A 16,518-nucleotide genomic window follows, 5' to 3' on the forward strand; every position below is an offset into this window, starting at 1 on the left:
CTGGAAGTGTCCAAGGCTGGGTTGGACAGGGCTTGGAGCAACCTGGGAGAGTGGAAGGTGTCCCTGCCCATGGCAGGGGGTGGCACTGGATGGGCTTTAAAGTCCCTTCCAATCCAAACCATTCTGTGACTCCATGATCCTAATCCCAACCAGCTTCCCAACAAAAACAAAGCCCGGGAATGTCTTTTCTTCCTCTCCTTTCTCTTTCCCCCTTCCATGCTCATTCCTTTCCATGTCTCCAGCAAACACCTAATGAAGGGAAAGCATTTCTCCTGGGCAGAGTGGAATGTATGAGGCTGTTGGCCTTCATCTTATTACTGTTAATGGAAACCCATAGAGATAAATCCTCCTGGCTCGTGATGGAAGCTTACCTTTAAATATTGGCCATGCAGGGTGAAATATGGGAATGCTGAGTCCCAGGGAAGGGGAGGCACACACGTCACCTGCTGCAAACCACAGGGCTCAGTGTGCTCCTGTGGGATTTTAGGAGTGAGATGCAGAGATGGCAGCTCTGGGCTTGAACTTTGTAGAGATGGGGGTTCAGTGGCTGCTTTTGTGGATGATGAGGGTTTGGGCACCCCTTGGTTTGGCCCTGCAGCCACGTGGGGTTGGTGGCCCCGTGGGTGGTGTCCTGGGGCTCCTTCACAGGCTTTTCAGGCCCCCCTGTGCTGGGTCAAAGGGGACAGTGGGGCAGGTGGAGCCACAGCCTCACCCTCCCCACCCCTCTGAGGGGCTGAAATGGTCACCCAGAGAGGTTGGGAATCCCCATCCCTGGAAGTGTCCAAGGCCAGGTTGGACGGGGCTTGGAGCAACCCAGGTGAGTGGAGGGTGTCCCTGCCCTTGGCAGGGGGTTGAATGAAATGAGCTTTAAGGCCCCTTCCAACCCAAACCAGTCTGGGACTTCTGATCCCTCCCTGATGGTCATTTCCTCTCTGGGCAGCAAAGAGAAAGGAGGAGCTGTTTCCCAGGTCTGTCAGAGCTACAGTCCTGTTAGTATTTAATTTTTTTTCCCCAACAAGCCTTGAACTCCCTGGCTAATTAAATAGCAAGTGGCTATTAAGCTGATGCCTAGGACTAAGGTTTAATAAGGCAGTAACAGGCACTGTGTATTTGCACATGTGTACCCAGCCTGAGGTGGGAAACCTCAACCCAGGTGCTCTTTAAATAGTCAATAGTTATTTATTAAACATGGGGCAGCTATCCAGCTTTAGTTAAATTAAAGGCCTGGCTGAGAGATGAGCTTGGATTTAAAGTATTAAAGGGTTAGCAGCCTAGCCCAGCATGCACTGGAATCCTAAACCTGGCTCCCTAAAACTGGAATAGCAGAAGGAAGCAACAGGCTGCCATTTAATCTGTGCGAGGTCCCTGTTTGCTCTGCAAATACCAGTGAAGGTTAATGTTTTTAAAAGTTTGGAGCTGGCTCCTTTCCCTCTGATGGCAGTTTGGGTGTGGAAAAGTCCAAGGGAGAGCTGTCCTGGTGGTGCTGTTTCCCACTGGAGCCCTCCAGCTCCTCTGGCTTCCTCAGCATGGAGGTTATGGAAGAATCATGGAATCTCAGAATGGTTTGGGTTGGAAAGGACCTTAAACATCATCCAGTTCCACCCCTCTACCATGGGCAGGGACACCTTCCACTAACCCAGGTTGCTCCAAGCCCTGTCCAGCCTGGCCTTGGACACTTCCAGGGATGGGGCAGCCACAGCTTCTCTGGGCAACCTGTGCCAGGACCTCCCCACCCTCCCAGGGAAGGATTTCTTACTAAAGAGAACTCTCATTTCTCTACAGGCTTCACCAAAAAGGTGATACTCAATGATCTACAGGAGTGGGGGTATAAAATACCCCAGTTAGGGTAGAAAATTGCATCCATGGGTGGATGACACCTGCTCAGAGTATGGTATTAAATTATTAAGTCTCAGCATCATTTTCCCATTCCTTTCCTTCCCTTTCCAGCCAAGGAATGCTCACTTATTTTTAATTCCATCTTTCTCCAGCGGGGGATGGGATGGCTCTGTCCTGCTCACACTTGAACCAGATGCTTTCTGACATGTGGGGACTTGCAGACCTCCCCCTGCAGAGCCACTTTTCCTCGGGGTTTGTCTTCCCCGCTCAGGCAGCTGGCAGGGAGCTGTTCCCAGTGAGTCAGCTGGGCATGGGAGCACCTCCCTGTGTGTCAAGAACTTTGCTACAGTTGGTTCAGCATTCCTCCAGGAGAAAAGAAAAGGGGGGGAGTGTGGGAGTGTGGAAAAGAGCCTTAACCGCTGCTGTTTATCCCTCTTATTTTCAGTTCATTTTATGCAGCTTCAAACACAGCCGGCACTCACCCGGCTCCATTAATGGAAAATAAAGGTCAGGGCTGGAGGCACCGGCGCTGCTGTCCCTGCATCCCACGTGGTGTGTGGTGTGAGTGCCACAGCTGCAGGGTTTTCAATTTGATCCCCATCTGGGGGAAGAAATTGGGGATGAATTGGCCCCAAGCACCAGCTCCCACCAGCCCGGCCCAGGATGGGGACAGGGCTGGGCAGGAGGGGTCCTGGTCACTCCTCAGTCCAGGCTGGGTGTTTTGCAATGTGTCTCCTTGAAGGAATAATTTGGCTAAACCAAAGAGCCAGTTCCAGCTCATGGGTCTGGTTCAGGGATTTGGGATAATGGTGGGCAAACTGTGCCCCAAAACCTCACCTGCCCCAAAATAAGGCTGTTAACCTTCTCCTTAGGGGGGATTTACTGGTGTTAAGGGCTCAACTAGCAAAAGGTTCTTTGCTGGTGTGCTGGTGGTTTCAAGGCAGGTTCCCCCTCTTCCCCAAAACGTACCAGGAGCTGTGATTGGTGGGAATATTGCCGGTGAGAACTTTGGGCACAGGCTCTGGGACTGAGGCTCCTGGACTCCATCCCTGTGGGAAGCATGTGTGAGAAACATCCTGAGGCTTTGTCCAGGTGATATGTAGGGCTTGAAGCTCTGTTTGGGTGTTTTCCAAGGTGTCCAAGGGGATGAGGCACTCTCCTCCTCCAGGAGTTATCCCACAGTGAGGAGTGGGCTCTTGTCCCCTCACACCTTGTGGGTCCTATGGTGTGTGGATCCCACCTCTTCACACAAAATGAGGGAACCCTGTAGGTACCTCTTAGGATTTGACTTGTTTTGGTTTTTTGTCTGTTTTTTTTTTCCCCTCTGAAATCTGCTACTGGGCTCTTTGCAGGGCAGCAGGAGATGCTGGAGAAATGGCTCTGTTTTCCCATCAGCTGATCCCAGGGCTGTGTGGTGCCTGGGGCTCCGATGGCCACCTCACCTCGCTGTGCCTCTCACACCTCACTCAGCTCTTTGCTTTGTTGCCTTTGCTGTGCAGAGCTGACCAAACCTCAGATCTTGAATAAGAAAGTCAAAAGCAAGAGGCTGGAAGGGGCTGGGTGACAGCAGCTGGAGCAAATGTGGCAGGGAGCAGACCCTTCCAGAGCAGGGATTTGCCCCTCCTGCCTCCCACCAGTGCTGGATAACTTACACAAGGCAGCTGAAAGCTGGGTTTGTATCTTGTCTTTGCCTTTCTTTGTGGCTTTTCCCCCTGGTTTTAGCTCTGTGAGGCAGCTCTTGCCTCTGTCCCTCATGCACAGGGCTCTGTGATGTCTCTATCAGGCAGTGGCTTTGCTGAGCATCCTTCCCCAGCCTGGCACTGCTCCCTCCTTCCCAGCTCTCCCAGCCACCTCCCGGTGTTGCTACATGACAAAGTCCTCCTACCCCTGCCCTCAGGCTCTGTGCTGCAGCTCTGACCCAGGGATGGGGACAGAGGAGCTTCCTTTCCAGGCTGGATACAAAATCCATGGTGCTTTATTCCTTCCAAGGCACTTGCCCATCGAGGCTTCCCTGTGGTCAGGATGCTCCTGCTTTCTCACATCTCCCTCTTGCCTTCTCTCCCAGCTTTTCCTTGCACAGGCTGTGATGACTATTGCAAGGATGCTCCAAGGAGCATCTCCAGGACCTCTCCATGGGCAGCGAGCCCTGGGGCAGTGGGAAGTGCTCTTTAGGACCAGCAGATCCTCCTGTTTGTATTTCAAAGCACCAGTGGAGTGGGACTGGGATTTTTGCCAGAGTCTTGCTAGAGGGAAAGTTTTCTCTGGCTCAGTTCACACAACGAAGGGTTCTCTTTTTTTTCCCCCCTCTGCTTTATTCTGATACCTTTTTAACAGGATCAGCTAAATAAGCACATAGAGTGTACCAGTTCACATGCCCCTGGAGGTGAGGAGCCACTGCAGATTAAAGTATTTTTTGTGATCTCCTAAGCAGCTGTATTTTATATGCTGGCCCTGTTTTGCTGATCCTATTAAAGGGTATCATGAAACACAGCACCTCATGGCTATGTATGTTTGGCTTTCTGTGAGCAGGGGGTTTTGGTCATGTGGTGGGTCCTGTGCCCTGCCTCAGTCTCTGACTATCCCTAAGCATAAGGTCTCTCCTTGAGCTGGAAGGGGATTTCCATTAATTCGGGACCAAATTCCGTAAGGTCCTTTAGGAAAACTCATCCACCCACATCTGGAAGGTCACCCTCTGCTTTTCTGGAACAGCTGATGGCCTTTTGGGGTGGAGGGAGCTGTGGCAGTTCAGGGGTCAGGCTGGAAATTCCTTAATCCCTGTATGGGATGCAGATCCTGTGGGCAAGGGTAGGGGACGTGTCCTCTCCCCTTTACCAACTCCCCCATTTCTTGGTGGTGCAGCTTCATTAAACCCCACCAATGATCCCCAGGTGCATTATTGCTCTTCCCAGCACATGTCCATCCCCTCCCTGTTCCCATTGCAGCCCTTGGCCCAGGGACTGTGTGGGGATTTGGGGAGTCAGCACGACCCAGGGATGAGAGCCACGGATTTACCTCCTCCCCCTGTTCTTGCAGTGCTGAAAATCCCAACACTGATCCCAATACTCAAAACCAGCCACCCTGCAAAGCCCTGCACCCACACCCCCCTGAGCCACCTGGCAGCTCCAGGGGAGCCTGCCCAGGGCCCCCCTGTGCTAATGAATCAGGACAGTAATTAATGATCATTGCTGTTTGTGGTGAGGACTGTGAGTGCTGTCACTGCTGACTGCACTGACAATTCCCAGGGCTGCTCCCACATCGCTCTGGCCAGTGGGAAAGGAGGAGGAAGACAAGGAGGAGGAGGAGGAAGAGGAGGAGGAAGAGGAGAAGTGACCATGGTGCTCTGGGCTGTCCAGCCCAAAATTGCCCCTTGGCATCACCTTGCTGAGCACGGGAGCGAGCAGCAGCAGGTCTCTCTGGTGCTCCAGCCACCTCACTCTCCTCCTCCTCCTCCTCCTGGTATCAATCAGCCTGTTGGAGCTTCCCCAGATGGGTCTCACTTTCTGTTCCATCTCATTTGACACTTCATCAGCTGAAGACAGCAGAGAGACATGTCAGCTCCTGAGATCCATCCCCGACCTGCCACAGGGCTTGTGCTCCTTGGCAAGAAATGTGATTATTCTGGTTTGAGGTGGAGATTTCTTCAGTGTTATCTTAGGGGAGGAAATCACAGCCCCCATCCATTTCCTTCCCATCTCCCAGCCTGGCAGAGGCTCAGTGCTTATCCTGGCCCCGTGTAGGGGTGACTGTGCTGCTTCTTCACCGAGTTAAGCACAAACTGATACTTGCTGTGTGAAAATCCCAGCAGCACAGGCGAACTCGTGGCCAAAATAGGGGAAAAACCCTTTTCTTCCTTTATGGAAGTGCCCTGAGCATGGAGATCTCTCCTGGAAGCTCTAATGCCTGCTTGCTGTGGAGGGAGAGGCTGGGCAGTGGCCAGCTGCCAGCAGGTACAGTTTTACTGCTCCAGGAGCCTCGTACCTTCCCATTCCATCCTTCCAGATTCAGCCAGGAAGATGCTGAGCCATGCCTCAAATTCCCCCAAGATCCAGCTGCTCATCCCTCTCAGCAAGGTCCTCACCTTGTGTTCCAGCTGCTGTCTGGGTGACATGGCTGCTGGGAAGAACTCATGGCAGAGGGCAGAACCCACTGCATTTTTCCCTGTTTCCAGGGTTTTCTGTCTGTGTGTCAGTGTCCCATAAACAGTAACAATGATCATTATGTTTTGAAGCTTTTGAAGGGAGAACATGAAATCTAATAGGTAAAAATATGCTTTTCCATGCAAATTCCTTAGGAAATTACCCACAGCCCAGCTTTCAGCGGGTTTTGTGAGGCCCCTTCCCACGGGGCTGTTGCTTCCAGGGGCTCAGCTCTCCCCCACGGAGGTGGGATGCCACCCCTGGGCTCTGCTGCAGTCAGCTCAAACCAGGAGGAAAGATATCCTTGGAATTGTTGGCAGGTGGAGGAGCTAAAGGAGGTGAGGATTTAAGAGCCTGGATTCCTCCCGTGGCGTGCTGGGGCTGTGACTTGTGATAACGCCCCAAGGCAGCGACTGAAATGCACGTCATAAATTAGACCCAAAAATGTGATTACTTTGTCGCTTGGAAGACAAATGCATGTGCCTGGGGAGTAACAAAGCAGGTTTGATTTGTTGTTGTTTTTACTATGTTTACTATTATTATAACTTATTCCAAATTATTCCAGCCTGAGACAGAGAGGAGACGGCAGCTGGCAAAGCTCCTTGGAGAGGGTGGGTTTGGGGAAGGAGGCAAATCCTAGAAAGCTGAGTGTCGTGGCATGGAATGATCTTGGTTGTCTGGATGCTGGTGGGGGAACTGGGAAGGCCTGGATAAGGTCTGGATAAGGGAGGGTGTTAACTGGAGCTGGAGATCCAAACCCAGGAGCGCAATCGCTTGGAGGGTGGGGAGGCCCTGGCACAGGTTACCCAGAGAAGCTGTGGCTGCCCCATCCCTGGAAGTGTCCAAGGCCAGGTTGGACGGGGCTTGGAGCAACCTGGGTTAGTGGAAGGTGTCCCTGCCCATGGCAGGGCGTGGAATGGGGTCATCTTTAAGTTCCCTCCCAGCCCAAACCAGTCTGTGGTTCTATGATAAAATAAATCAGGGACAGTCGTCACTCCTCTTTTTGGGACAGAAAGCTGAGGAGGAGCATTCTTGGATACTTGCCCACCCTGGGTAACCTTCAGCTGGGAGCTGAGTCCTTGCCTTTGGATCCAGCTTTCTGCTCCATCCCTCCCTCTGAGCAGCATCACCCAGGGATCAAGGTGCTCCCGAGACCCTACAAGGCACCCGCCGGGATGACTGACAGAGGATCCGCTCTTGTTTTCTCCCCCGTAGGACAGAAATCTCCAAAGAACACTCCATCTCCCATCATTCCTGACTGGGGAAAAAAGAAATGGAGCTTCTAATACTCGTCTCCACAGGAATCTCTAATGCTAAAGAGCTTAGAGGGAGCGCTCATGACTTTGAGAAGAGTAAAAGCCTCCCTTGTCCCCTAAGCGGTGTCCGGCTCACTGAGCCAACACGCTCTGATAACGTGGCAGATGGGTATTTCTAGCATTTGTTTTGATGATGAAAGTGTACATTGTGCTCAAAGATGCCCCCAGGACACATTGTTCTCCGGATAAAGGGATGAAAATTAAAACTAAGTTTCCTAGGTCAAAAGGACGCTCATTAAACCGTTCAGGCCTAAGAGGAAGAAGAGGGGGAATAAAAAAAAAAAAAAGAGCCAGCTACAAAACCCAGCCCTTTCCTTAAAGGAAAGTGGCTCTGGAGGAGCCGTGTGGGACCAGTTTGTTGTTTGCATGTGTTGGAAGAGCTCGTTTTGGATGATGATCCTGGTGCTGTGCACGTTGTCCCCCGTTAGGGAGTGGCTTTGGGGCCAGAGGGGCAGAAAACCCTGGGGTAACTCTGATTTTAGGGTTGTATCCAGTGAGCTGGGTTGGGATCCAGGGCTGTGCCAGGCAGGACAAGGCAAAGCCATGGGGTTTAATCCAGGGAGAAGACATCAGGATTTGGTTCCCTGCATCAACAAGGCGGTGATGAGCTGATGGTGGGAGAAGAATTGCAGGAATGGGATCACCCACCATCCTGCTACAAGGTGTGTGTGGCTCTGTGCTTGGAAAAAAGGGGGAAACTGGAGGAAAATGCAGATTTCCTGTCGGTCTGGGTCCAAGCAGGGGCTGCTGGGCTTTGCCCTCTGCTTTCCAACCCTCTGCCTGTTGCAGAGCAAGCCTGGAGCCCCTAAAGAGCCACATTTCCCCGGGAGGATGGAAAAGCACCACGTTGCCGAGCTGGAAACGCCAATCAGTGGGAGCGAGGGGAAGGGAGGAACAGCGTGTGGCCTCTGCAAATTGCAGGAAAAGTGACACAGTTATTCAGAGCCTCTTGGGGAGGGAGGGAGCTTTAGTGCTTACACGGGAAAAGTGGTCTCAGATCCCTTTTATATCCACATTATTGAGCCAGCACGGGCAAATTGTTGCCCGTTTTTGTTGCCCCAGTTTCCCCAGCTGTTCAAAATGGGACTGATTTTTGCCTGCTGCCCTGCAGGGGTGTGAGAGAAGCTTGGGTTGTTCTTGCCACGTGCTTGGGCATCCCTGGAAAAGTGATGCCGTGGGAAGGCAGGGCCCTTTTGGGGCTCACCAGCCACCCAGCTGTCATATTTAGGCTCTAAATTGTTGTTATCCCCTTGGAAAATATGCAAATGCCAGTCAGGCCATCCAGCAAATAATCAGGATTTGTTATTCACATTTAATAGATGAATTAATAGAAAAAACATGTTTTGAAAGTGACCTCTCCCCTCCCTCCCTTTCCCCCCAGAAACAGCCCTAAACCAACAGTCCTGTTTATTTGCTGGAGTGTCTCTTTTGGAGCTGTATCTCTGTGCCTGCTGCTGCCCTCGTTTGGGACTTGATTTGCCCTCCAGAGATCAGCCAAGAGGATCAAACAACATTTTATCTCTCCCCTTTAGATCAAGGGAGAAGATCAATAGATGAGGGCTTTTGTTGTGTTTTAGGGTGTGGAGCTCTCGCTTCTCCTTAAATGTTTCCTGCCTGGAATTAAATTTGGGACTCTCTGCCCAGAGTTAACACCAAATTCCTCCTTTCTCCTCCCCAAACCCCACATCAGAATTATGGATCCCCTCGACAGCAAGAAATATCCCAGGGCCACGGGGTTTTTCATCCTTTTCTCCATCCTCCACCAACCCCCATTTGTATTCTGTCATTAAAGAGGCTCCCTTTGATCTGGAAATTAATTTCCAGATAAACTCAGCAGCAGGCAGTTTGGTGGCACCAGCTGAAATGATGCTGTGGATCAATCCCAAATTCTGGGACATCCCTGAACCCCCCCCAGCACCAAATGCAACAAATGTTTGTAGGATTAAACTGGTTTATGGAAAAAAATATATAGATAGGAATGTGAATCTCTCTATATTTTTTAAAGTTCTGATTTTTCCCTCCATTTTTCCAAGCCTTTCCCTTTGGAGGGTGACAGGGCTTTTCTCCAGGAGCTGCACACCCTCACCTACACAATATTTTCCCACCTCCCAAAGTGAAGCCAGTTTTCCTGATGTTCTGGCTGATAGAGAGTCCTGTTGTAATCCCAACTTTCCTTTTGCCTTTGAAGCAAGTCTCTATTCAGGGTGGTTAAACACAAAAGCTCCAAAAGGTAGATGCTGAGTGCTTGAAAACTGGGAGAGAAAGATAAAATAGGGATAAAATAGGAAAGGGCTGTGAGTGTATCTTTTTTTTTTTTTTAATCCTTTTGTATTTTAAGGGGTCAATTCACCTAATGAGGAATTCCTGGGGGAAGGGGATCCCTTCAGCCCAGCAATGTGATGGGAAGATGTGGGAATCACAGAATGGGTTGGGTTGGAAGGGACATTAAAGATCATTCTGTTCCACCCCTGCCATGGGCAGGGACACCTTCCACCAGCCCAGGTTGCTCCAAGCCCCATCCAACCTGGCCTTGGACACTTCCAGGGATCCATGGGCAGCCACAGCTTCTTTGGGCAACCTGTGCCAGGGCCTCCCCACCCTCACCAAGGAGAATTTCTTCCCAGTATCCCATCCAACCCTGCCCTCTGGCAGTGGGAAGCCATTCCCCCTTGTCCTCTCACTAAATGCTTTTGTAAACTGTCTCCCCACATGGTGTTGAAGTATTGAGTTGCTGCAGTTTCAGGCAGATTGATAAAAATACATCCTCAGAACAGGTACTTAAGTCTAGACTTGCCCAATTAAATTCTTCTTCCTGAGTTTCCAACCAGAGAAAGATGAAAATGAAGTAGAAGGCAAAATTTCAGCGGCCAGTTCCTGGGGGAAAGGGATCCCTTCAGACCAGCAACGTGGTGGGAAGATGTGGGAATCACAGACTGGTTTGGATTGGAAGGGAAATTAAAGCTCAGCTCATTCCACCCCCTGCCATGGGCAGGGACACCTCCCACTAGCCCAGGGTGCTCCAAGCCCCGTCCAACCTGGCCTTGGACACTTCCAGGGATGAGCATCCACAGTTTCTCTGGATGAGTCCATTAATAAATCTCCTCAATGACCCCTGGTGCCTCAGTGTCCCTTTCTCTGCTGTCCCCTGGGCTGGGGGCTGTCACTGGGAAGGGTCCCTGGGCCAAGCTCAGCCTTGGGCGATGCTGAGAACTTTAATCCAGCCCTAAAAGGTGCTTAAAAAAATCCTCCCTGCTTGCCTTTAAAGTGGATTTATTCGTAATTCACTCTCCATGTATGTACTATTAAGGATTTGGGCTCTCAGAGGGCGGTTTTATTTTTTTTTTAAGACGTATTATTTTTTTTTATTCTTTAAAGGCGGCACATGAGGGGGAAAGAGCAGCAAAATTCACCTTTAAGGACTTATTATCGTTTCTCTCGAGCAGGTATTTACTGGGGGCATTTCTCTGAGGAAATGACTGTCGATTATAAAGAATAAAATAAAATAATAATAATAAAAAAACCCTGCAAACCTCTCTCCTGAAGCCAGTAACCTTGTGGAGTGATGGATTGTCGTGCTGAAAGTGGAGTGAGGGAGAAATGGAGACAGAGAGGAAGAAATGTAGATACTGTAACATACTCCAGGGGGTCGGGAAAGGGATATGAATTATTAAGTAAAATTAATAATTGAAATAATTAACAGCTGCAAGAGATTTTTTTTTTGGTCCATCCTCCACATAATAGAGGAGCAATGTTTAGTATCAACCTGGAGTAACCACCAGTAATTTGATGTTAATTAATTCGTTGGCTCAGCATTCCAAGCATTTATGGGTGTTTTCTCTCCTTATAAATATATTAATAAGTTTTAAGTCATTCTACAAAAGTAATTTCGAAAATAACAATAATAATAATAAAAAAAAGTCCTGGCAAATGCAAGTCATTTATTTTTGATCAGTAATTAAAATGACTTTCCCCCCCATCCATGTACATCAGAGGAAAATGGCTTTGTTCTGAGGAGCTTCTAATTCCTATTCTTCTTCCTCTGATAGGAATCAATAGTATTTGCTGTTTGGGGCCAGATTTATGGATTATTTTTCATTGTGGGCTTTTGGAGTTTGTTGCTGGGCCTCCTGAAGACAAGAGGTTTTCCTTCCCCCAACCCCATCGCTCTGAACCCCTTGGATAATTCAGGAGAGACTGGACAAGGCTCTAAGGGACAGAGCTAATGATGCATTTGGGGCAGAGAAATTTGGGGAGCTGGGGAAAAGGGTGATGGCTGTGGTTGGGAGGAGCTGAACCCCTCTGGAAGCCCTTCCTGGAGGCAGATCCATCTAGAGATAAATCCAGAGGCAGATCAGTGGGGGGCAGTGAGTTTATTGCAATCCCAAATGCTCCCCAACAGGATTGGAGGTGCAGGATGCAGAGGGATGCAGGGCTGCTCCAAGGAACACGTCTCTGGGACTGCTCTGCTGCCCCTCAGCTGTATCTGTGGGGTGGAAAGGCCCCCAGCTGTCCCTGGTTTGGACAGTGAAGGTGTCTGACACCTGTCCTGGGCTGTGCTCCCTTTTCTCCCCTGCATTTCACAGCCCTTTGGTGGTGTCATCCTTCTTCACTGATGGCTCAGGAAAGGGCTGGTCTGGATGAAGTCCTTGGGGTTTCCAAGGGCTGACAGCCCCAGATTGAATCCCAAGCCACACTGCTGGAAACAAATTCCCTTTCAGAGCTGAGGTGGCAGAGCCAGGACCCTCCGTGCTGTGCTTTGCTTTCCACCCGGGGAAGCTGAGCCCCACCAATGCACAGGAGAGCAGGGCTTGGGGCTCCAGGCACTGCCATTTCATCTCTGGATTGGGGTCTGGGGCTTAGTGGGGTGGGATTCTCGGTGTTTGGGATGCTCAGTGTTCAGGGTGCTTGGCATTTGGGATGCTTGGTGTTTGGGATGCTTGGTGTTTGGGATGCTTGGTGTTTGGGATGTTAAGCATTTGGGATTCTCAACATTTGGGATGCTCCATGTTCAGGTTGCTTGGTGTTTGGGATGCTCAGTGTTTGGGATGCTCCATGTTCAGGTTGCTCGGTGTTTGGGATGCTTGGAGTTTGGGATGCTTGGAGTTTGGGATGCTTGATGTTCAGGATGCTCAGCATTCAGGATGGTCTGTGTTCAGGTGTTTGGGTTGCTTGGCATTTGGGATGCTTGGTGGGATGCTTGGCATTTGGGATGCTTGGCATTTGGGATGTTCAGCACTTGGGATCCTCAGCATTTCGGCTGCTTGGTGTTTGGGATCCTTGTTGTTTGGGATGCGTGGTGTTTGGGATGACAGTGCTTGGAATGGTTGGAGTTCAGGATGCTCAGCATATGGGATGCTCAGTGTTTGGGATGCTGGGCATTTGGGATGTTTAGCATTTGGGCTGCTTGGTGTTTGGGATGCTCCTCATTCAGGATGCTCCATGTTAAGGCTTCTCAGCATTTGGGATTCTCAGCATTCAGGATGTTCAGTGTTTGGGATGCTCTGTGTTCGGGATGCTTGGCATTTGGGAAGCTCAGTGTTTGCAATGCTCTGGTTTTGGGATGCTCAGCATTTGGGATGCTCAGTGTTTGGGATAGTTGGCACTGGGGAAGCTCAGTGTTTGGGAAGCTCTGTGTTTGGGATGCATTGTATTTGGGATGCTCAGTGTTTGGGATGCTGAGTGTTTGGGATGCATTGTATTCAGGATGCTCAGTGTTTGGGATGCTGAGTGTTTGGGATGCTCAGTGTTTGGGATGCATTGTATTCAGGATGCTCAGTGTTTGGGATGCTGAGTGTTTGGGATGCTCTGTGTTTGGGATGCTCAGCATTCGGGACGTTCAGTGTTTGGGATGTCTGGCACTGGGGAAGCTCAGTGTTTGGGATGCTTTGTATTCAGGTTGCTCAGTTTTTGGGAAGCTCAGTGTTTGGGATGCTCTGTGTTTGGGATGCTCAGCATTTGGGATGCTTGGCACTGGGGAAGCTCAGTGTTTGGGATGCTCAGTGTTTGGGATGCATTGTATTCAGGATGCTCAGTGTTTGGGATGCTGAGTGTTTGGGATGCTTGGCATTTGGGATGCTCTGTGTTTGGGATGTCTGGCACTGGGGAAACTCAGTGTTTAGGATGCATTGTATTTGGGATGCTGAGTGTTTGGGATGCTGAGTGTTTGGGATGCTGAGTGTTTGGGATGCTGAGTGTTTGGGATGCTGAGTGTTTGGGATGCTGAGTGTTTGGGATGCTGAGTGTTTGGGATGCACACTGGCTGTGGCAGCAGATGGAGTCTGCTGGATGGCAAATGGCAGCTGTGTCCTGGGGGAGCAGGGGATGTTATCTGCAGGCAGCAGCAGCCTCGGCGCGGCCCTTTGCAGAGCTCAGCACAAAACAGGGAGCGGGGAAGGGACTAATTCCCATCCTCACTGGCAGATGGGAGCGAGACCTATTTCTGGCCTGGCTGCTGGGAGAGGAGGTTGCAGGCAGTTTTGGATATCCAGGCTGCTTTGGAGTTGGGGGCAGGGGCTGTTTAGGTGCTGAGCTGGAGGGATGGAGGAGGCAGCCTCAGGATATGGAGCAAAAGGTGGGAAATCTTTTTTTTCCCTCGCTCCAAATGCTGTAGGAGCTGTGAGGTGTCTGGCAGCAGGGACTGACTGCTCCTGCCCCGGGGAGTGAAGGAGCATTAAAAGTTGGAAGTGAAAATGATGGAGCTGAGCTCTAGCAGCAGAATTCTGCGCATTTCTCCCACTCAGGGATTTGCCCTATATTTAATTTTTTTCCCTGACTGCTTTAGTGACTCTGTAAACGTTGCAGAGTTTTTGTGTATTTTTTTTTCCCCTTCCTGCCAGATGAAGTGGGTTTGGTTTTTATTGAATCAGTTCCCTCCGAGGATAGAGGTTGTGAGTGGATAAAACCTCTTTCAATCCCATAAAAATGCCGTCAGGGGATTCACTTAAATTTATTTAATCCTGTGCACTTTATCGCGGTCACTTCATCATGGCAGGTAAGTGGATGCTAATGGATCCCTTCTTTTTATGGCCTGCAGCCTCCTGGAATTAGATCCCCCAGCTGCAAATCTCTCGTTTGTGGTTGGCATTTTATCTTCTTCCTTTTATTTGATTAGCAGGAGGGGGGCAGCGAGAGGCAGGACGCCTGTTTTAGGGTATTAAGGCCAGGACAGCTCATTGATTTAATCTCCTCTGACCTTCTGGGCAGCACCAGCCAAAACTTCACCTGGAGGAGACGCTCTGAGGATGCCAGGGCATGAAATCCTCCCATCCCGGGGATGTCTCGGCGCGGGGTTGTGTTGATAAAAAACACGCAAAGCTTTTGCTCTTCTCTGCCTCGGCTGTGAGTCAGAGTTGCTGTGGATTTGCCTCTTCTGATGGCCTGATTCACTCTGCTCCAAACCTGACAGGCCCTTTTCATTGAAACGTTGAACTTCATTGTCACTGAACCATTTTCTTTTATGAAGTCGAAGTGTTTGGGTGCTCTGGGGTGAAGGTTGTTGAATTGCCTGCTCCATTAATGCTTTTAAAACTGAGATATTTTTTTCCTGTGCTGTCACAATTCTGCTTCATTTTTTTCTTTTTTTTTTTTTTTTCCTGTGAACTGGCTTTAGCATTTAGTTTTGGCTGCTAAATCTGAAGGGTTGTCCTGTCTGACCTCCCAACTCCAGCCCGTGTGGTGCTCAGGCTCAAGGATGAGGGTGGTCCAGCCCCACCTGTGATGCTCTTGAATCCTTTCCCACCAGGAAAACATATGTATCCAGGAAATGTGGAGCTTGGACGGATACTCAGACCAACTTAGGCTTTGGGGAACCCAAAGGCTGCAGGGTTTATGCATTGGGACATCACTTTGTTGTCCCCAAGGGCGGCAGAGGGGACATCTGCAAATCTACCTCAGAGTGCTGAAAGGCTCCTCAGGCAGCCATGGAATGTGTTATAAGGTCTTATCTCCAGGAAAATCTTACCTGAGGGATATAATGGAGAGTTTCCTGATGGCAAAAAGTCCTTTTTACAGCACCAGCCACCAAAATCAGTCCCAACCCCAGAATAATTTGCAGGGGGACATGCAAAGCCTGGTGCGGGGAAAATCAATCTGGTGGTTGGTCCCATGTGTTTGTTGATTCCCAAAGGGATTTATTGCCTCTTGGAAAGGATCCCCCGTATTCCAGAGCATCCCTCAGCTCACACTCCTCTCCTGGTGTCCCCCAGGCAGAGAAAGGTTGGTGTTGGAGTGTTAATGAAAAAACTAAATAACGCTGGGAACACGAAACCATCGGGTGAAAAAACAGAGGTTTTGAGTTATTAAGGAGCCACTCACTGCGGAGAGAGAGGGGGAAAGGGAGGGGATATTGGTGTTTGGGAAGTCCAATTATTTCTCAACTGCAGACAGTCTTATTAACTTGGGCAGAAAATTAATTACTCTAATTAGAAAAACTCATTGGAGTTTGGTGAGGAGTTAGTGGGGGAGATGACAGGGGTGGGGGGAGTTGGGGAGTCACAACAGCCATGGGAGGGAGGGGGCAGAAGGAAACATGAGCAGTGGGGGAGCTGCTCTGATTAATGGGAGCAAAGGAAGGGATAGGAGAGAGGAAGGAAGATTTTTTTAGTCATAATGGTCTAAATTTAGCAATTTTAGTCTTGAAAACACATCAGTACTCCTATATGTGCATACTTGTATGAGTAAAAAATATATATCTATGCACAAACTCATATATATATATATCTGTGCACAAACTCATATATATATATATATATAAAATAAATATAGAATGCAACGCAGAGGAGATTTATCAGCGGGTTTCTGTGGGTGGTTGTATTTATTTCTGATGTGCCAGTCCATCAGCATGGGGGGCTGTTAGAAAGTGCAGGGTGGGTGGTTTGTTTTTATCTTCCTGGATTTATGAAGTCCCTAAAACATCTGTTCCACCCTGATTCCACAGTCCTTTGGCAGCCCAGGGAGAGGCAGGGATGTGGAGCTGCCTGGCTGGGCATGGTTTGGGTGCAGACACGTTGAGAGTGCTGATGGAGGGAAGAGGAGCAGGATCCCTCCTTGGAAAGGGTGGGGTGAAGGGAATTCATCCAGGCTTGATGCCTGTGGGGCAAAATGCTGCAGCGTGGGAGGGGAAAATCGGGATTTGGGATTTTTGAAGGGGTCTTACAGGAGTTCAGTAGAAAATCAGCTTTTTACTCCTTCCCTCCTCTGAGCTGTTGGTCACAAAGTGAGTGTCCCACGTA

The 16,518-nt window shown here is 49.8% G+C and overlaps 1 protein-coding gene across 4 annotated transcripts in view; it reads left to right on the plus strand.

Moving 5' to 3' along the window:
* The window catches only part of NTM (neurotrimin), a 356,205-nt gene that overhangs the window by 137,007 nt on the left and 202,680 nt on the right, over positions 1–16,518 (plus strand). The window contains exon 1 of one of the 4 annotated variants that reach the window (XM_064634459.1): positions 14,258–14,279. The exons of the other annotated variants lie outside the window; for them this stretch is intronic. Coding sequence (XP_064490529.1) covers positions 14,273–14,279 — 7 coding nt within the window. The 5' untranslated portion in view covers positions 14,258–14,272. Of the gene's footprint in view, positions 1–14,257; positions 14,280–16,518 lie in introns of those variants that run through there. 4 annotated transcript variants of the gene reach the window in all.

Source organism: Pseudopipra pipra, chromosome 23, assembly GCF_036250125.1.
Source record: "Pseudopipra pipra isolate bDixPip1 chromosome 23, bDixPip1.hap1, whole genome shotgun sequence".
Lineage (NCBI taxonomy): Eukaryota > Metazoa > Chordata > Aves > Passeriformes > Pipridae > Pseudopipra > Pseudopipra pipra.